Source organism: Onychomys torridus, chromosome 7, assembly GCF_903995425.1.
Source record: "Onychomys torridus chromosome 7, mOncTor1.1, whole genome shotgun sequence".
In the NCBI taxonomy this organism is placed as follows: domain Eukaryota; kingdom Metazoa; phylum Chordata; class Mammalia; order Rodentia; family Cricetidae; genus Onychomys; species Onychomys torridus.
Genome location: NC_050449.1, coordinates 59146887 through 59167617, shown reverse-complemented (window position 1 = coordinate 59167617; position 20731 = coordinate 59146887). Strand labels below are relative to the sequence as shown.

Genomic DNA, 20731 nt, shown 5'->3' with positions numbered 1-20731 from the left:
GATCTGGCGCCCTCTTCTGGCCTGTAGTCACATATGACATATACATAATAAATGAATGAATGAGTGAATGAATGAGTGAGTGAATGAATGAATAATAAAATATAATATAATCTATATTTAAAATCCATTTTAACATACTCTCTGCATCCAAAACTTAGAAAGAAAAAAGAAAAAAAAATTTTTTAAGGAAAAGCTTTCATTCCCTACCATGTGGTATTTCCTGAAAGTACTTGGTTGTCCCATGGTAGGCCACAGGGAAGAAGGAACGTGCTCCAGGGCTGGACGGACGGCTCAGTAGTTAAGACCACTTACCGCTCCTGCAGAAGACCTCAGTTCAGTTTCTCCTACCCAAATCAATTATCTCAAAATGATCTGCAATTCCAGGCCCAAGGGAGCCCTCTTCTGGCTTTCAGACATCTGCATGCACACAGCACACACACAGACAAGCAAGCACACACTTGTAAGATTTGGGGGGGGGAGTGTGCTTTATGTTCTAATGATGCAGTAGGTGTTGAACAACCAGCTTTTGAGGACACCGATTTGAATTAGGAACCTGAACGAGTGCCAGGCAAAGTCACACACACACACACACACACACACACACACATCTATCTCCCTATCTCCCCCCCCCCCCCCTTCTCAAGTCAAGATCGTCAAAGAAAACCAATCCCATAGCTGCTGGTTACCATGTCACCACACCCACCTACCTACAAGAGAGGGACTCTCTGCCAAGGGTAGAACAAACTTCCTGTGAAATTTTGCCAAGCACACACAGCAGGGCCTCTGGCCATTTTGGATGCTTTTTTTTTTTTCCCTTCTTGGCATTTTACCTGGGAAAAGGCTCTTTACATTTCCCAGTCCTCAGAGCTCTGTACCCCTGTAGTACCCCTTTGCCCTGTCCTTTGGGAACCACATAGCTGAGGCTCCAGGATGGGCTAAAGTGTGTTCTTGGACTCAGGAGCCTCTCTGCCTTTTGCTGGCAGGGTTTAAAATACACAAGTAAATCCCCAGGCACTAGTGACTCACCTAAGGTCACACAGAAGACCACTGACTCAAAAATACAAGTCTCTCTGCTACACAGTCTGGCAAAGACGACACCTGCTTTGTGTTACCAGGAAAGGGTAAGACCTCAGTGCCAACCCTCAGAGTAGCTTGGGGTCTGTCCCAGCAGAATGAGTGCAAGCTCTTTCCCACAGAGTGGAACCTCAACAGTCCACTTTCCTTCCCAGAGCAGCCCCACAGACACTTCCACCTCAGACCTCTCCAGAGCTTGCCTATCTCAGCCCAGGCTAATTTTAATCCCTCCCTCAAACAGCTCTTGACCAGACCTCCCCAGAGGCCCCTTAAACAGCAAGTTCTCAGCACAAAGTTTCCTGCCTCATGTGGGAGTGGGACATGAGCTCAGGGATCTTTCCTTATCTCCAACTCAGATCCTCCTTCTAGCCTTCTCTCTGGGCCCCAAGGCCCCTTTCCTCTGGTTTCCATTGTTGATGCTCTAAACCTCCTCAAAGACTATGTAGTATGGCTCCCAGCACATTCCTGATTACCCTGTTAGACACAAAGCAGTTCTAGATAAACTGACTGGTCCCATCTGCCAGGTCACAGGCCCTTTGCAGAATCAAGTATGGGAGGCTAAGTCACAGGGAGAGAACCTGAACATCCACTCCAGTCAATGACATCCCTCTGTCCCCCTTGTTCAGAGAGGGGCAGGAAGATTAGATAGGATCTATAACTGGTCTTTGGGATTTTAGGTTTGTGCTACCACAATCAACTTTGCTCACTTTTATGAAGCATATAACTTGGTTCACCAAGGAACAGAACTGGGTGAGACCCAGATACCCAGACTGCTGTCTGCACCACCAGCAATCTACTTGGGCAGTTACATTATTAGCCCACATACCTGGGTCTCCTTCCTAAGCTTCTTATTCCAGATAATAGGAAAGTCAAGAGTGGCGAGAAAAGAAAAAGCAGAAACCAGCAGACTAACGGTAAAGAGAAGTATGAGCTCAACAGACAGACTGGCCAGTAGTACACAGAGAAGAGGAGTGTCTGGAACCCTCCAGTGGCCTGTTTCCACCATCAGACCCAAATAGCCATGCACTCCAGGTCCCCATCTCATGGTAACTGCTTGTGCTGTTCCCTCTCATCCTGCCCTTTTCTTACTTGTTATCAGGAGATCATCCATCCTTTAGGCTGCGTTTCCTCACCCCCCAATTCCTTCCCTGAAGTCCTGCCATGGCCCTTGGCACCCTTGCCTTGTATTGCTCCCACTAGTCTAAGTTGATCTGGCATCCTGACTACACAAAGTCTTAGAGACAAAAGACAAGTCTCAAAACTTGTGCACCGCCCAAAGCGTGGACTCAATTCCTGTCCCTCAAGACTTCTACCCTTCTTCCATATTCAGTTCCTCTAAAGAAACTTACCCAATGGCACTACAAACAGCAAAGACAGCAGGCTATAGCTAGTTGGATGAGAGTTTGCATCTTACCTTTAAGATTTGGCCTAGGAAAGCTGCTCCTTGTCAATGTTTCAATCTACACAATACAGCTAACCACCCAAGACCAAAAGCTACCCTTACTCTATGCCTAGTATATACATAAGGGTCAACATAGGGCATGAAATCATTTACCTCCACAAAGTCTTTCTTACCTGTCAGCTACTGAGAGCCATCTGTTTATAAAGGTTGTCTAGGGAAGCTGGATCAGACCCAGGTGGGTCTAGAGCTGGCAATGTGGGTAGATGACCAGCCTTAGGCAGTCACTAGAATCTTTATAGCTTCTCTCTTCTCCAGGCAATAAATACTCTAGGTTTAAAGCACCAAAGAGATCACTAATTCAACTCCCTCATTTAACAGATGAGGGAAAATGAGTGTGACAGTGGAGCTGTTGGAAGGCAGTATGGATACTTCAGTACATGCAGCCTAACCGACCACTCTTGGGCCCCAGGCTAGCATGGACCTATATACTTCCTATAGCACGTTTTGGTGCCAGCTTCAGGGTAATTGGGCCATCAGGAGAAGCCAGATACAGACCAGGATTTGGCACTAACAGCTAGTTGATACCACAATAAAAAAGGTCAACTGGAGAATTCATGGCCTACCTATTCCATAGTCTTATAACAAGTGAATGCGCACGCACACCTTCAAATTATTTGAAGAGGGCATTAGGGGTGAGTTCACACCATCCCTAGGAGGGCAGAAGGTACCACACTTGTTTTCTTAGGACTCTCTCCCACACATCTCTTCTGGAGAAGCAACAACACAACCCAAGGGACTATCTCCTTTCTGCCCCGAAAGGCAAAGAACTACATCACTTTTAGAATGGCACCTTCAGGAGGTGGTGGCGAACCTTTAATCCCAGCACTGGGGAGGCAGAGGAAGACATGTCTCTGTGAGTTCAAGGCCAGCCTGGTCTACAGAGTGAATTCAGGGACAACCATAGCTACACAGAGAAACCTTGTCTCAAAAAACATACATACATACATACATATATACATACATACATACATAAACAAACAAACAAAAATAGTAAGCAGGGGAAAAATAGAGTGGCACCTTCACAGCAAATAAGAGCAAACTCAACAAGACCCATGGTTACATCCTCAGCATATTAAAAAGTTTGCGGCTGGTGGAAGGGTGACTATAGAGAGATGGATGGAGAACCCTTGGATGGTGCACAATGAGAAACAACTCCCCTAGTGGAACCTGTTCAGGGTGATATGCCCACACACGACATACAGAGAAGTTCATCCAGCCTCTACATCAGCCAAGAGACCAGCCTTACTGGAGGTCCCTGCTGAGTCCAGGCCTGTCTAGGGCAGACAACCAGCAACCTGGCCCTTACCGTAACTTCTTTTCTGCCCAAAGCCACGGGACTCCCGAAAGTGCTCTTCTCTTACACAAGCCTTACCGTGTGTGTGTGTGTGTGTGTGTGTGTGTGTGTGTGTGTGTGTGTGTGTGTGTGTATTTGCTCTACAGACTCTGGGAGTGTGGCAGTGGGAGAAGTCCAACCTGCTAAGTCCACACCACAGGCTATAGTTTGCTGGCCAACTTCTTGGGACTCTTGAGAAGGGCCTAAGTGCTCTTAAGCTCTTTTTTTCCTGTGAGTGCCAATATCCATGACACAGGACAGAGGCAGTTCCCTATTGTAAGGTCCTCGGGGTGGAAACTAACCCCCCCCCTAAACAATTTAAAAGATTTGTTTTTGTTTTTGAATATTTATTTATAATGTATACAATGTCCTGTCTGCATATATTCTTGCACACCAGAGGAGGACACCAGATCTCATTATAGATGGCTGTGAGCTACCATGTGGGTGCAGGGAGTTGAACTCAGGACCTCTGGAAGAACTGCCAGTGCTCTTAACATCTCTCCAGCCCTTTGTTTGTTTGCTTTTTTTTAAAAAAGATTTATTTATTTATTATGTATACAGTGTTCTGCCTACATGCATGCTTGTAGGCCATAAGAGGGCACCAGATGTCATTATGGATGGTTGTGGGCCACCATGTGGTTGCTGGGAATTGAACTCAGGACCTCTGAAAGAACAGCCAGTGCTCTTAACCACTGAGTCATCTCTTCAACCCCCTTTGTTTTTTTTGAGACAGGATTTCTCTGTCCTGAAACTCAATTCTGTAGCCTAGGCTGGCCTTGAACTCACAGAAATCCACCTGCCTCTACCTCCTGAGTGCTGGGATTAAAGGCACGCACCACACCCAGCTTTTTTTTTTTTAAGGCAGGTACTAAGATTGATGTTGTGTGCCACCACAGTTACAAAAGGAGATTCTTTTTTAAAAAAAATATTTATTTATTCATTATGTATACAGAAGAGGGCGCCAGATCTCATTACAGATGGTTGTAAGTCACCATGTGGTTGCTGGGAATTGAACTCAGGGCCTCTGGAAGAGCAGTCAGTGATCTTAACCTCTGAGCCATCTCTCCAGCCCACAAAAGGAGATTCTTGACCACGCTGTCTAATACCCCAGAAAAAGGTGTCTTCTTCCTGTTATATGTAGCCTTTCTGGCCAGATGTCAACATTTCTTGTTGTTGTTGCTTTCTTGAGGCAGGGTATCATACAGTCTGGCCTTAAATTCCTGATTCTCTTGCCTCAACTCCTAAATGTCTGGCTACAGTTCACTTTCTGAAGAATAGTTAGGAGGGCTCTAACAAGCCCATTCACATCTACAGGTCAATGAAGATTTTCCTACAGACAGTTGTTTAGAGAGATCACCCTGGCTAGAGAGATGGCTCAGCAGTTAAGAGCCAGAGCTGACACAGAAGATTCCTGTTCTCCCAATCCTGTTGTTATTTTTTTTTTTTCCTGAGACGGGGGTCCCATGGAGTCCAAATGCCTTCCACCTCCCTATTTGTTGAAGATGACCTTGAATTACTGACCTCCCAAATGTATGCTCAGCTTCTTTTCTACACAGCTTTCTTACACCTCACAAAGACCTCCTTCATACCAAGCATTAAACACTCACTGCTCAATTACTGCGGCTAAGAGGATGGGCTCCATAAATGCCAGATTTTATTATCGATGGAAAGAGTAAACACTGCTTTCAAAAACAATGTGACACACACGGCCATTAAATCCTCTTACCCTTTAACTCTGAAGGACAACCACAGCCTTCTTGAAACCCCAGCCTTAGTAAAGACAGAACCTGGGACTCAAGGGATCACTATGTAGAGGACCAAGCCTTCTACACTAACAATGTTGCTAAAGAACACCAGGGGAGCCTGCAATTCAGAAACCCCACCAATCCACTAGGCAGCAGTCCACCAGGATTGGGACTCAAGGAGAAGGTACACACAGGAACACTTTGATTTGACAATAAAAATAGCCAACAATGCCGGGCGCACGCCTTTAATCCCAGCACTCGGAAGCAGAGCCAGGGGAATCTTTGTGAGTTCAAGGCCAGCCTGGGCTACTGAGTGAGTTCCAGGACAAGCTCCAAAGCTACACAAACTCTGTCTCTCGAGGGAAAAAAAAGCCAACAAAAGAGATAAAATTTACACACACACACACACACACACACACACACACACACACAGTGTTACTATGAAGAACCCCTCTCTCTATATATATATATGTATGTACGTACGTACAATTTTATATAATTTTCATATAGCCCAGGCTGGCCTCAATCAAACTTGCTATGTAGATGAGGATTACCTTGAACTCCTGGTCTTCCTGTCTCCATCTCCTGAGTGCTGGAATTACAGATGACAGATACGTGCCATCACACCTGCTAAAAGTGTTGTTTTGTTTTATTTTTTTAATTCAATCTTGAGCTGGGTGTGGTGGTATACAAGAGGCTAAATCGGGAAGGTTGTGGGCTCCAAGTCAGCCTGGACCACATACTAAGAGAGTGACTCAAAAAAGTCAAAAAAATAAGCTGGCATGGTGGCACACAACTTTAATCCCAGCACTCGGCAGTCAGAGGCAGGCAGATCTCTGTGAGTTTGAGAGTAGTCTGGTACAGAGTGAGTTCCAGGACAGTCAGGGCTGTTATACAGAGAAACTGTGTCTCAAAAAACAAACAAAAAAGTCAAAAAATAAAGAGACTAGCATGCTGTGCCACCACATCAGCAACCTCAGCATGGGGGGCGGGGGCAGGAGGATTTCTATGAGTTTATGGCCACACTGGTCTACATAAAGAACCAAGGACTACATAGAAACCCTGCCTCAAGAAACCAAAAGGAAAAGGAAGGTCTGGAAGAGGGCTCAGCAGTTAAAAATGCTAGGGCACATGCCTAGTGATCCAAATTCAACCCCCAGGACCCAGTGGTGTGTATTTACTAATCCCAAAACCAATATAGCAAAGTGTAAGGAAAATGGTCCTGAAGCTTGTGGGATAGCTAGCCTGATGTATGAAGTGCCACAGAAGGAATCAAATTCTGCCTCCACAGGGAAAGGCAAGTGACTCCCAGAGCTGTTCTGACTGCTTCATACGTCCTGACCACCCCCAAACACACAAGCAAAGTAAAAACTAAAAAGATCATTTTAAAAATGGTAAGAGAAAAAAAACACAGAATTATTCCGTATATGTTTTTTGTTTTTTTGGTCTATTCGCAGTACTAGGGATTGAACCCAAGGCTTTGTGCACGCTAGCCAAGTGCTCCCCAACTGAGTTATCCCCAGAAATCTTTTAGCATCTCTAAAAGTTAGAATTCCAATTGGAAAGGAAAGGCTGCTAAACCCTCCACTCCATCAAGTTCCGCCTACTCACGGCGGGAGCTAGGGCCCCCAGTGTCATCTGGATGGAAAACACTACTTAGGAGGGGGAGGGGAGAGGAGGGAAATCCAAAGTGGGAAAAACAAGACTCTTGTAAGCCCTTCCCACATCCTTCCCCCACTCTCAGCCCTCAGCAGTAACCTAAATAAAGAATATTTGAGCTGGAAGATACTATATTTTTAGATGAGAAAACCAGGACCCTGGGGTCCAGTGAGCTGCTAGCAGCCACTGCACATGTGAAAAGTAGCTTGGCTCATGAGTCTGGAAATGCCCATTTCCAGACCTCGATCGTATTATGCCAGTCTGCTTAGACCCAGTGAGAAGCAGCCTGAGGCACCCAGGGACAAGTAGCTCTCAGCTTTTGACCAAAGAAGAGAGTAACAGTACCTTGCAGAACACGGGTGGGGGGCGGTTTGATGCTGTGGTTAGTCCTAAGCACAGCTGGTTTACAGAGGTGAAAGAAGCCAGCCAGCCATGGTAGCTCACACATGTAATACCAACACTCTGGAGCTGAGGTGGGAAGATAGTCAAAGAATTTGAGACCCGCTTGGGAGTTCTAAGACTGGGCTTGGAGGCACACACCTTTGTTCCCAGCATTGGAGAGGTGGGTTGATCTCTCCAGGCCAAGCATGGTCTACATAGCAAGTTCTAAGGTAGCTAGTCACACACACACACACACACACACACACACACACACACACACACACTCACTCTCTCTCTCTCTCTCTCTCTCTCTCTCTCTCTCTCTCTCTCTCTCAGACCCTATTTAAATGAATGAATGAATAAATGAACGGATGAATGGGTAGGAGGTAAAACTGACAAGATTGCCACCTCCATCTTCTGGGGCAGCATTGGGTGTTAAGATGGGGTGAATCGCTGGAAGAAGTGCAGACCCCCTCAGACCACAGGGGTTGCAGGCTGCGTATATAGCAAGTTTTCCTGACACAGAAACACTCAACACCTTAAAAAGATGCCATCATAATACCTGGATGTGAAGTGATCACCTCAGGAGCAACTCCACTGAGAAGAATACTGGACTTGGGCTTCTCCTGACCAGAAGTCAACTGCCAACCAGACTCAGAAATGCAAGGAAAGCCCTAAGAATTATCAGGAGGCCTAGGGTGAAGTTCCAGGCCATTTCACCAACTAGGACAAGTGGATGCAGGTCTCCCTCCTATCTCAGGTAGAAACAACAGTTCCCTCACACCAACATTCCAAAAACCCCCAAATTCCCTTTTTTTCCTTTCAGATGGTCTGTCACCATTTGTCCCAGACAGGCTCTGCACTCAGTCATCTAAATGATTCTCCCCTCTCAACCTCTCAAAGCATCTAGGACAGCAGATATGTGCTACTGAACCCGTATTACCAGACTTTGCTTATGCACTGCATGTAGCGCAGTAAGAAGAGCAGTAAAGAACCACTTGCCAACTCTTATAATGGGAGGGAGAGGAGAAGGTGATTAAGACTCAAGGTAAAATCTGGGCATGGCCGCACAGGCCTTGAATCCCAGCACTGGGAAGCAGAGGCAGGTGGATCTCTGTGAGGTCCAGGCCAGCCTGGGATACACAGTGAGTTCCAGCATTACACAGACTGTCTCAAAACACAAACAAACCCAGGGTAAGATGCAGGTACTGCCTTTATCCCTCTCCTGAGAGCCTCAGCGCTCCCATCTGCCCACAGGAAAGCAAAGGGGGTACTGTACAAAGGGACAGAGAAGGCAAAACTGAGAATAAGGCAAAAGCCAGGCGGTGGGCCTTCAGGCCACACTGGACTCAGGCCTACAAGGGGGTGGGTCACTGTCAGGCCAGTACTGAAGTTGCCAGGGGGAAACCTCAGGGCAGCCACACCCTGACCTCAGTGGCCAAGTTTTTTTTCCTTTGGTGTGCTCCAGGGTAGAGTAGGATTCTGCTTAGGTCCTAGGCTTGGGCTTGGCACAGTAGGCTACTCTCACCCCTCCCAGGGAAAGAAGGCCCTGAGTGGGACCACTTGACGCGGGGTGGATGGAATGTAGTAGCAACATGGCCTGCAGACCCAGGACTTATAAGGTACTAAAAGAGGACACACGGAAAGAGCAAGCAGTATACAGTGGTAGGCAGTGGCTGTGAACCCAGAGAGACACAGGCTCCCTGGAGTCCAGTGCTCTGAGGACAAGCTTCCTCTGCTTCCTACGGAGCTCTGGGGTGGCTCAGGAGCTCCCTAACTCACCAAACAGATCTTTTCCAGGCAGTTCATCCCACAGCTCTCAGTCACCATCACTGAATCAGACCTGGTGGGAAGGAAGACCTAGGCCTCAGTGTCTGCCCTATCATTTTGACTGCCCGGCAAACTCCAGCTCCCGATTACAGAGGTTGGCCGTGAGGGTGTATTCCGACCCACACTTTGTGGTTATACTCATCCATATGAGCCAACACTGGCTTGTGAACCTGACACTCCTTTTGATGTAGCAGGTGAAACAGGTATTGGCCCCCATTTTACAGACAAACCAGCTCAGGGATGTAGATGGCCTGTGGCCTAGAGCTGCCTGGAAAATCTGGGGCTCTTCCCCTCTAGGCTGTAAAACATACCCTAGAATATTGACTACACAGAAGAGTGGGAAGGGCAGAGACTGGGGACAATCAAGCTAAGGTGACAGCAAGTTATCTAAGGGGAGAAACACAGCTGGTCATGTATAAAGTACTGTGAAAGGCTTCAGACTTCATCCTCTATGCTAGCCTTGGCCTCAGGAGAGAAGGCTTCATGTTTTATGAACACAATCAGCCAAAGCCTGTCATGTGCACTGACCTATGTCTCATTCAGAAAGCTAGAGCTGACATGAAGTGCTATGCTGTGCAGAGCTGGTGCTATAGCAGGATGCTGGAGACAGATGCCATGGGTCCCGATTTCCATGTGGCTCCAGGCAAAACCAGAGGCCACACCCAGAGGCAAGGCTCCCTGGGCACCAAGAAGTCTCAAGTCCACCTGCAGCCCCTCCTGCTGCTGCGTGACCAGCTTTCATCATCTATCACTTGCCTACATGTCTCTTCACTGTTCTCTGGCTGTGAAGAGACATCATGACCAAGACGCTCTTACAAAAGAAAACACTGAATTGGGGCTGGATGACAGTTTCAGAGGTTTAGTCCATGATCATCATGGCAGGAACATGGCAGCACACATGACACTGGGGTAGTTGCTGAGAGCTACATCCTGATTCACAGGTCAGTAGAGAGAAAGAAAGAAACACTGGGCCGGATGCGGGCTTTGGAAAACCTCAGAGCCCACCCCTAGTGACACACTTCCTCCAATAAAGCCACCCCCTAATCCTTCTAATCCTATCAAAGAGCTCCACTTCCTGGTGACTAAGCATCCATATGGCAAGGGGTGGTCACAGTCAGATCATGGAGAGCTCAATGTGGCCACTGCTTATGACCAACAGCAGAACAGAAAAAGCAAGCAATGGCAGGGCAGAGAACGCCACGCCACCACACAGCAACTCAACTCAGTTCTGGATAGCTTTCAATCAGGGACTCCCTTCTCCCTCTCTATTGGTCCAGGACCCATGGGATAACAAAGAAAAGGCAGCATCTTCCATCCATACTGTGGCCCTACTTACGGATCTTAGCAACACCAACCAGGAAGTGGAGGACGCCCGCGTTTTCAAACACTAAATGGGGTATCCTGCCACTTTACTGAAAGAGTTTATCAGCTGCAGGAGTTCCCTGGTAGAATTTTTGGGGTCACTATCATATCATCTGCAAATAGTGAAAGTTTGACTTCTTCCTTTCCAATTTCCATCCCCTTGATCTCCTTTGTTGTCGTATTGCTCTAGCTAGGACTTGGAGTACTATACTGAATAAATATGGGAAGAGGGGACAGCCTTGTCTTGTTCCTGATTTTAGTGGAACCGCTTTGAGTTTCTCTCCATTTAATTTGATGGTGGCTGTCGGCTTGCTGTAAATTGCCTTTATTATGTTTAGGAATGTTCCTTGTATTCCTGATCTCTCTAAGACCTTTGTCATGAAGAGGTGTTGGATTTTGTCAAAGGCTTTATGGCAGTAGTCACCTGAGAGCCAGACCATCATTTCTTTAATTAAGATGCACACAGCAGTCAGTGAGTGACAAGGGGGTCTGAAAGCAATGAGCCCCATCTACGAATGACTGAGGGTTATGACTCCTGTAAAGACTTTAAAATATAACTGAGTCATTTTCATTACACCCAGACTATGGCAATTCTAAACATGTATGATAAAATCAATCTTTTGGCTGGAGCAGATCCCTCACCTTCCACTGCTGACCGGTCTTAGGTTGCCACCAAACCAAGAACAAACAGCCTGGACTCATTCACTGGGTCCCTCTACTTTTGGGACACAAACATGACCCAGAGCACAACCCTCAAAATGTGTGGTTGCATGATGATGATCTAAAGAGGCAAAGGCAAGCAGATCTCTGTGAGTGTGAGGCCAGCCTGGTCTACTTAACAAGTTCTGGCATTACTAAAGCAAAGACCCTGCCTCGAAACAAAACAAATTTTTTTCTTTTGGGGGGGGCTGCAAGGGTAGATGCTCAGACATAGGATATCTGATTGGCAAGTACAAAGCTCTGGGTTTGACCACCAGCACCAGGAAAAACAGCAACTGATTACAGACACCTTTTCTGCTCCTCCCCACCCCACCCCAGCCCTAATGTAAAACAGAAGAGGTACAATATGTAGTTAAGCACTAATTCTAGACTCACTTGACAGCCCTGTGAAAGCAAGCCTCTCTTCTCGTTCCTCTTTTATAAAAGTGATAAGGTAAGGACTTGGCAGTGCTATTGTGAACGTAGGAATTAAGATGGAGAGATACTCAGCACAATGCCCGGGGCACACACACTGCAGACGGGCTTACTCTTAACTACCTACCTCTCTGAGCTGAGAAGACAAGACACATTCACAACAGCCCCTAGACAGGAGAGGAGACTGACCTCCTCACAGAATCCTCCTGGGTCCACTTGCCTGGGTCATGCCTAGGTTAAGTGCCTGGAAGTATAGAAAGATTTCCTTCCCTCAGATTGAAAAGCTTGCAGCCGGGCGGTGGTGGCACACACCTGTAATCCCGGCACTCGGGAGGCAGAGGCAGGTGGATCTCTGTGAGTTGGAGGCCAGCCTGGTCTACAGAGCTAGTCCAGGACAGGCTCCAAAGCTACAGAGAAACCCTGTCTCGAAAAACCAGAAAAAGAAAAGGAAAGCTTGCCAACAAGCACCAAGATGTCCTGTGGTCTTTTAAATGTGTTGTTGTGGGGGTGGTGTCTTGTTGTTTGGGAGGGATTCTTTGTTTTGTTTTGCTTTTTTTTTCCTCTGTGTAGCCCTGGTTTGCCTGGAACTTGCTGTATAGAAGAGGCTATCTGCCTGCCTCTGCCTCCCAAGTACAGGGATTAAAAGGTGCGGGCCACCATGCCTGGTCTTTTGTGGGAAGAAAGAGTCTCAGTAGCCCAAGGTAATCCAACTGTGGTGGTCTGACAAAGAATGGTCCCCATCAAAAAAACAAAAACAAAACAAAACAAAAAAACAAAAAGACAAAAAAAACATCAGAAGCGAACTTCTGCCCTCCTGGGTTCTCCCATTGTGCTGTAAGCCTGTACTTAAGACCACCTCTCTCCTTCAATAAACAACATTTGAAGGAGGAGGAGGAAGAGGGGATCAAGATCATGATGGGGAAACCCACAGAGACAGCTGACCAGTGCTAGTTGGAGCTCACTGACTCTGGACTGACAGCTTGGGAACCTGCATGGGACTGAACTAGGCCCACTGAATGTGGGTGACAGTTGTGTGGCTAGATCTGTTAGTGGGGTCCCTGGCAGCAGAACCAGGACTTATGCCAGGTACATGAACTGACTTTTTGGAGCCTATTCCCTGTGGTGGGATACTTTGCTCAGCTTTGATACAATGGGGAGGGGCTAGGCTCTCCTTCAACTTGGTATGCCAGACTTTGCTGACTACCATGGGAGGCCTTACCCACTCTGAGGAGTGGATGGGGTAGAGTGGGAGGGAGGTGAGGAGGCAGGAGAAGGGGAGGGAGGGGGAACTGGGGTTGGTATGTAAAATGAAAAAAATTTTAATAGATAAATATATTTATAAAAAAAAATAGTCCCCCATAGACTCATATATTTGAATGCTTAGTCACCAAGGAGTGGCACTGTTTGAAAGGGTTAGGAGGTGTGGCCTCATTGGAGGAAATGTGTCACTGGGGGTGGGCTTTGAGGTTTCAAAAGCCCAGTGCCAAACTCAATCCCTCCCTCCCTCCCTTGCTCCATGCTTCCCATTATGATGATAATGGACTAAACCTCCTAAACTGTAAGCAAGCCCCTGGTTAAATGCTTTCACTTTTTTCTTTTATATGAGTTGCCTTGGTCACAGTGCCTCTTCACAGCAAGGGAACACTGACCAGGACACCAACTTACAATATAGCTAATGACCTTGAACTCCCATCCCTCTTGCTACTTCCCAAACGCTGCTGAGATTTGAAGCATTCAACACCACATTTAGCTTTGTTTGGCTTTGGTGTGTGTATTGATGCAGGCTCTTGCTCTGTAGCCCTCACTGGCTTAGAAATCCTTATGTGGCTGGCCTTGAACTTGAGACAGTCTTCCTGTCTCTACTTCTTAATAGCTGGAATTACATGCATGAACCATCATGAATAAATATCTTTCAAATGTTTCTGATGTCAGAGAAAAGAGGAGATGGGGGCTGGAGTGATGGCACAACTGTTAAGAGCGCTTACTGAGCATGCATGATACCCAAGTTCAAGTCCCTGAACCCACCTGTAATTCCAGTCCAGAGGATCTGATGCCCCCTGCTGGCCTACACGGGCACTGCACTCACATACAACGACTCACACAGACAGACATACACTACATACATCACTAAAACATAAATTTGGAGGGGAAAGGAGGGAAGACGCCAAGCCACACACTTAACTCCAGAATTCCTTTAGGCCAACGGTTCTCAACCTTCCTGATGCTGCGACCCTTTAATACAGTCCAGTCCCTCATGCTGTGGGGACCCCCAACCACAAAATATTTCTGTGGCTACTTCATAACTAATTTTGCTACTGTTATGAATCACAATGTAAATATCTGACATGCAACCCCAAAGGGGGTCAAGACCCACCATCTGAGAACTGCTGATTTAGACTAACCTTCACCTGTCCATCCCTGCAGGCCTAATACCCTCCTACTTACACACCTCAGAGAGGAAGATTAAGCTCTAACTTCTCAGAGGTGCCAGGGACCTGTTTCCTGACATCCTCTGACACCCCAGCTACTATGGGAAAGGAGGGTAGCAACCATAGGTTCAATTGTAGCTACCTTGGCCACCATTAACTCCAGACATTCTACAGTTTACAACTAAGTTAACATAAAACTTCTTTACAAGCTGGGAGTGATGCCACATGCCTTTAATCCCAGCATTGGGTAAGGAGGAGGAGGGTCTCTGTTAGTTTCAGGCATCCAGGGTTAAATAATGAGACCCTGTTTTATGAATGGACATCTTTAAAGTCTTAGAAACTTCTATCAACTCAGGAATCCAAATATTATACTTCAATGACCTAAGGAGGCTTCCTAATTAAAAAGTACTATAGATTAATCCCAGCACCTGGGAGGCAGAGGCAGGCCAAGTTCCAGGCCAGCCAGGGCTATTAAAAACAAAATTACTGTAGGGACTGGGATGCAGTTCAGTAACAAACCCCTTGCTTAGCCTTGGGTGATGCCTTGTTATCAATCCTTAAAACAAATACAAAAAGTAACTATAGCCAAGTCTCCAAACTCATCAAATTACATGTTGGATAAATGTAGCTTTGTCGGTGTCAATCATACTGTAATAAAGTAATTTTCAGTAACATTGAGTGTAGCAGCACATATCTGTAATCCCCGTTTTTAGAAGGCTGAGGCAGGAGGTTCAAGAATTTGAGGTCATAAGGACTGAGCTACATTGTTTCAGGTCAGCCTAACATGCTAAGCCATCCTGGACAATGTAGCAAGATCCTCTCAATATATAAACACCACACACATTGCTCTCCAGAGACACCAATACCTATCCATCCAGGACAACCACTAGGATTATCCAGTAGAATCACTAGAATCTAAGCAGGATTTTCAAGGTCTGTGTGACATTATCTGGTACTCCATCAAGGCCCACCTGAAGGAGGATATAGCCTTAGACCAAACAGGAACTTCAGCTTCTCCCTCTAATTCCCCACTGTCCTCTTTAGCCTCCAAAGGGTATCAAAGCTTTTAACACATCTGCTCAAGTGCAAGAAAATGGCAGCTTCCTCCCTCCTTCACATGCTCTCAGGCTTTTCATGATGTGGCATTTGCTATTCCTCCACACAGCAAACTACTGGTAGTTACCCAAATAAACCATGAGGTCTCATAATCCATGCAACCCTGCTCCCCAGCTTTGCTTTTGAAATACGACCTCACTATGTAGCCAAGTTAGCCTTGAACCTAGGATTCTCCTGTCTGTCTTGGGAATCATCCTTTGACCTATGCCATACTTTTTGGAATGTCCTTTCCACTCACTACACAGGGAGAGCTAACCTCTAACTTCATGGTGTCACTATGGTGCCACTAGATTAGACATACCACCACTGCCAGGCAAGCCCTCCTCACACACACACCCCACCCCCTCCCGCAACCTTTCATCTGTATCCCAGAGAAGGAACCTGATGCTCACAATATGGATGAAGTCCCGTGGGTAGAGCAAGAAGCAAGCAGGAAAACCTGACTGACTGTAAGAGGCAGTTCAAAGTAAGGGATTCCTCCTAGCACTGAGGAAATGCATCATTCTCCTGCAACTTGGTACCCTTAGGAAATGAGATGTTAAAAGGACAGTAGTTTTTACTTCTCTAGGCTTGTTATAGCTAATCAATAGATGATTAGGAAGAGCCAGTTTCAGCCACAGCAGTAAATCACCAATGCTAACAGCATGATCTGGATGATGGTTCTTAGGGATTGTAAAACTGACTGCCTGGGACCATCTAAACTAAAGCAGACTAGTTTCCCCCAAGCAACCAAAAGGAGACAGAGCTGAGAGCTCCTGGGCTACTGGCCAGAATGCTGCTAAAGGGAGACTGGAACCAACACTGGACACCAAGAGATCACCAAGCCCCCAGTTTTCTTTTATTTAAGTTTTTCAATTACATTTTAATGGCTGTTATGTGGTGGTGGAGAATGACTGCCAGGGTGCATATGTAGAGACTAGAGGACAACTTCCTGGAATCCATTCTCTCTCCACCATGTAGATTCCAAGGACCAGGTAATCCGGCGTGGTAGCCAACACCTTTACCCAGTGGGCCATTTCACTAGTTCTATTTTATTTTAAAATATGAAATGCTTCATGAGTTTTCATTTCTTCTTTAGCAGAGCCACGCTAACCGACCCTGTAATATTCCAATTTTAGTGTATGTGCTACCCAAACGAGGACCTCCTGACCACCAGAACTCTGCTCAACACTAAATCCAAGCCCATGTCCCTCTGCTGGTACCACTCAGGAGTCTGAACTATCAAGGCTATAGCATACCTCAAGGCCCATAGGAAGGGGGGTGACTCTACTTTTTTAATATCCTCTCTCCCAGAAAGGGAATTTTGGAAAGCAGCCAAGTCACAAGGTGGTGGTGGTCCAAGCCTTTAATCCCAGCACTCAGGACGCAGAGGCAGGAGGATCTCTGTGAGTTTGAGGCCAGCCTGGTCTACAGATTGAGTTCCAGGACATCAGGGTCTACACAGAGAAACCCTGTCTCAAAAAACCAAAACAAAACAAACGAAAAAGTAGACAAAGCCCACACACTTTTTCCAACTCTTCAGTGTGGCCAACGGCTAATTCCTACCCAGAACCGTGGGTCTGAGGATCTGGTCAGCCTTTCAGTGTGAAGTCCCTGCTGAAGGCCAACCTTTTTAAGAGATGCAGGATTGGGGTCGATCCTTGCACAACTTGAGGAACCACTGGCCCACACCCCAATTTCAGCACAAGGGTTGAGAAAACAAGCTGGGATCACAGACACACCAGCAAACAACACACACTCATCATCACTGCCCCAACTCTCATGGGAGATTCTAAAATTCAGGTAGTTGAGGATGGGGTGAAGGACCCCAAGGGCCCTGCAGACATTAAGAGGACAAAGCTAACAGAAACCAAAACCAGCCACCACTCTTGCTACTCTAGCCAGAGAGATGCCAGACCCTCCGTCCCCATCGCTTGAGTGAAGTGATTCGTTCCATGTAATTCTGTCTCCTTGTGCCCAAAGCAGGATCCGAACCTAGATCATCAAGATGTCAGGTCCCTGGTGCACTGAGGCTGGATGCAGGCCTCTGCTGGCCCTGCCCAACAGGAGGCCATTCGGTGGCAACGCATAGCACAACCAGCAAGAAACATTAGGGCCTCTGCGGTTTCTACCCCAGACCAAAAGGAAGGGCGCTAGAGCCGGATAACTGACCCTTGGTTTCCTGGGCAAGAGCATGCCAGGGCGGGGCAGGAAGGGTCTCTCGGCCCCAGAGTGACACAGCACACGTCTAAGGAGCTCCTTAGGAGCCCAGAGGCCTGTCCCCTTCCCATACTAATTCTGCCTGCCTGCCTAGCCGCCATGCGCAGGTACCTTTAAAGCTTTTATCCCCCACATGTGCGTCGCCCTCACCAGCCCATGAAACCGACAGGCTGGTGGTTCCTCGACGCGGTCTCGTAATCCCTCCTTCGAGCACAGGGCTGCTGGACAAGATGATGTCACCTCTCTTTGAAGGATCCCACCCAGGACAGTTTGGGGTCCTGGCTTGGCTACCAGGTCAAAGGGCGAGAACCGGGAATACTTAGCGTTCCCAAGTTCTCGCTTTTCTGACTGTAATTAATTAAATGGCCGGCTCATCTCTGTCCGGGGAGGCAAGCCCGCCCGCCCGCCTGCCCACTAAGAACCTAGGCGCAGGGCAGCTGGCCCGGCCTCCAAGGTCACGGGGAGGGGTCAGGGTGGGGAAGACGGGAAGGGCGAGCATGTCGCCCGCAGGCCCACCTCAATAAGCCCTCTCGGCTCCTTCCAGCCGGGGAGCGGGGTCCAGACCACCCATGAGGCGCCCGCTCCTCGGCCGAAGCGCGCGCGCAAGCCGCAAGCCGGCCGGACCCGGCGTGGGGAACGAGGGCAGCGGGCGCGGGACCCCAGAGGTCCCGCAAGCCCACCACGGACGGGGGCCACCCGGATGGCGGCCGACGCGCGCCCTTCCTCGAGCCCGGGAGGGCGGGGAAGACAATGCCGGCCCCGCCGGGCCAGTCCAGGCCGCACGCCCCCGCCAGCGGGACAGGAGCTGCTCCTCCCCGGGGGCGAAGGGCAGCGGCGGGAAGGCGCCGGGAGCGGCGGCCCGCACGGCCTCGCGCCGCCCGGGGCCCCGCGTGCCCTTCCTTCTCCCGCGCCCACCTCCTCCGCGTGCACCTCACGCGCGCCCAGTCCCGCCCGCGGCCGCACACCCACCTACCTCCTCCTCCAGCGGGCCGCTGGGGCCCGTGCCGGTGCAGTGCTCGACGTCCGGCTTCACGCTGCTCATGGTGAGGGGAGCGGGGGGCGGCCGGGCCGGCCCCGAGGTGGGCAGGGGCGCGGCGGCGAGCGGTGCGCCCCCCGAGGAGAGTGCGGGCTCGCGAGGAGACGGACGGCGGCCGCGTCCAGCTGAGGAGGAAGGGGAGGGGAGGGGAGGGGGTCACATGAAGTTTGGAAGGTGCGGCAGGCGGCCGAAGCGGGGGAAGGCACCGGGAACCCGTGCGGAGCCCGAGCGGCCGCCGCCTCCGGCTTTTCACTGCGGCCGGCGAGTGCGCCCGCGGCGGCGGCGGCGGCGGGGGGCGGGCGCCGGGGGAGGGGGCGGGCGCCGGAACCGGCCTCAGCTGGGGCCCGGCCCGCCCCGCCCCCGCCCCGCGGTCTCCGGGGGAACGCGCAGCCAATCCCCGCAGCCCACTGCGGGCTCGCCCCGGCCCCGGCCTCGGCCCCGGCCGCGACGCTCCGGCCTCCCTGCTTCTCGGAGCTCGGGCGGTTTCCCCTCTCCGCTTCCTCGGCCGACCCCCTCTCCTTCTCCCTCTCCCGCACCCGGCTCCCGCCACGGCCCCCACCCCGCCATTCCCTTCTCCGCGACGAGTTTTTAAACTTGGATGAACTCTTCCAGAGAACTTTTCTTAAAGGAGCCGCGCGGGGTTGGGTGGAGCTGCCGGAGGTGCCCGGCACGCGGCTGCATCCCCAGCCCAGGCGGCGGGGCTCCCGGTTTCAAACCCTGACGCGGGGTTGGGAGCTGTCTCGAGCACCCCAGATCCCCGTGGGGGGGTCCGGCTCGGCGCGCTCCCCTTCCGCGCGCGCGCGTGCGCCTGGCTGCTGAGGGCCGGGTTCTAGGGGTGAAGGCGGGGAAGCGGGGGTAGGGCGGCAAACACCTGATCTGGAGCAAGGCACCGAGTGGTTCTGCTGAGTGACCTTGAGGAAATCACTTCCCCTCTCTGGCCCGAGGCTTCCAGCCCCGAGGGTGGGAATTAGAATACCAATCCTCCCCCCCCCCCCCCACACACACACCTCATCCCCCCCATCCCACCCGGGTTAACTCAAAGAGGAAGGTTAGGGAGCCGGCTCGTTTTCACCTACAGGAAGAGGTACCTCGAATGACCTCGAAGGTTCCGTTCCTTTACCTCCACCCCACTTTTAAGACTCCTCACGTCTCGCTCTTTTTCCGCTCCAATTCCGAACCCCAGGGTGGGGGAGGGAAGAGCGGGCTGACGCCTAGGGCGGGGTCACCTAGACTCCCACCCAGCGGGGGCGGGGGCGCGGCCTTAGGGTCGGATTTTCCCCCTGCCGTGTAAATACGGACCAGGACCGTCTGCTATTCTGCAGCTAGTTAAAAAGCCCGCCCCTACCCGAAGTCGCACTGGAACAGCAGTGGCCGGGACAGCCCTGCGGAGCCGCCGGAGCCTTGGGGTCCTTTCCTGTGCCGCCCCCCCCCCATTATGCTTCAGCAGCCAGAGTTGAGAGGGGAGGGGAGCTGGCTCGGGTCAGGCGTCCCCGGGTGCGATCTGCTGCCCCGACTTAACCTATGGAACTGGGGTCTTAGTATCGGGATTTGGGGCGGGAGCCCGCGCTCAGAGGCAGTGGACGGGGAGAAGCCCTGGTTTGCACCCCTGTACGTTAGGAACCTTGACCTTGGGCAGTGGCTTAGACCCTGAGAATTTCCCTGCTCCGATCTGCCAAATACAGTTAGCTCCATCACGCGTGAGAGCCGAGCTGTAGCTGACCTCCCTGATAGCTTGTCATCCTAATATGTCATCTCACAGGTAAGTAAATTGAGGTTTTTGCTGGTGATATATTCACCCATTTGGGAAATATCGTTGAACCCCTACTGTGGCCTGGGGGAGGGGCACTCCATTCCTCCCGGTTTTCGTCCTTCCCGCTTCCGGCGTCTCCAGGTGGTACCAATCTTGTGAGTCCTCAGCTACCTCTACCACATTTTCCCCTCCTGCGGATCTTCCCATAAGACCCTTGAGGT

At 49.8% G+C, this 20731-nt stretch overlaps 1 protein-coding gene across 4 annotated transcripts in view; it reads right to left on the bottom strand.

The window, feature by feature from the left end:
* Rbpms2 (RNA binding protein, mRNA processing factor 2) overlaps positions 1-19930 on the bottom strand; it is a 36232-nt gene extending 16302 nt beyond the window's left edge. Inside the window, exons 1-2 of one of the 4 annotated variants that reach the window (XM_036194343.1) lie at positions 19881-19930; positions 18698-18885 (exon numbers count right to left, since the gene is read on the bottom strand). In XM_036194343.1, the coding sequence (XP_036050236.1) occupies positions 18698-18766 (69 nt within the window). In that variant the 5' untranslated portion in view covers positions 18767-18885; positions 19881-19930. Of the gene's footprint in view, positions 1-18697; positions 18886-19319; positions 19581-19836 lie in introns of those variants that run through there. The other 3 variants (XM_036194339.1, XM_036194340.1, XM_036194341.1) reach the window with 3 other exon arrangements.
* Between the last annotated feature and the right edge of the window lie 801 nt (positions 19931-20731).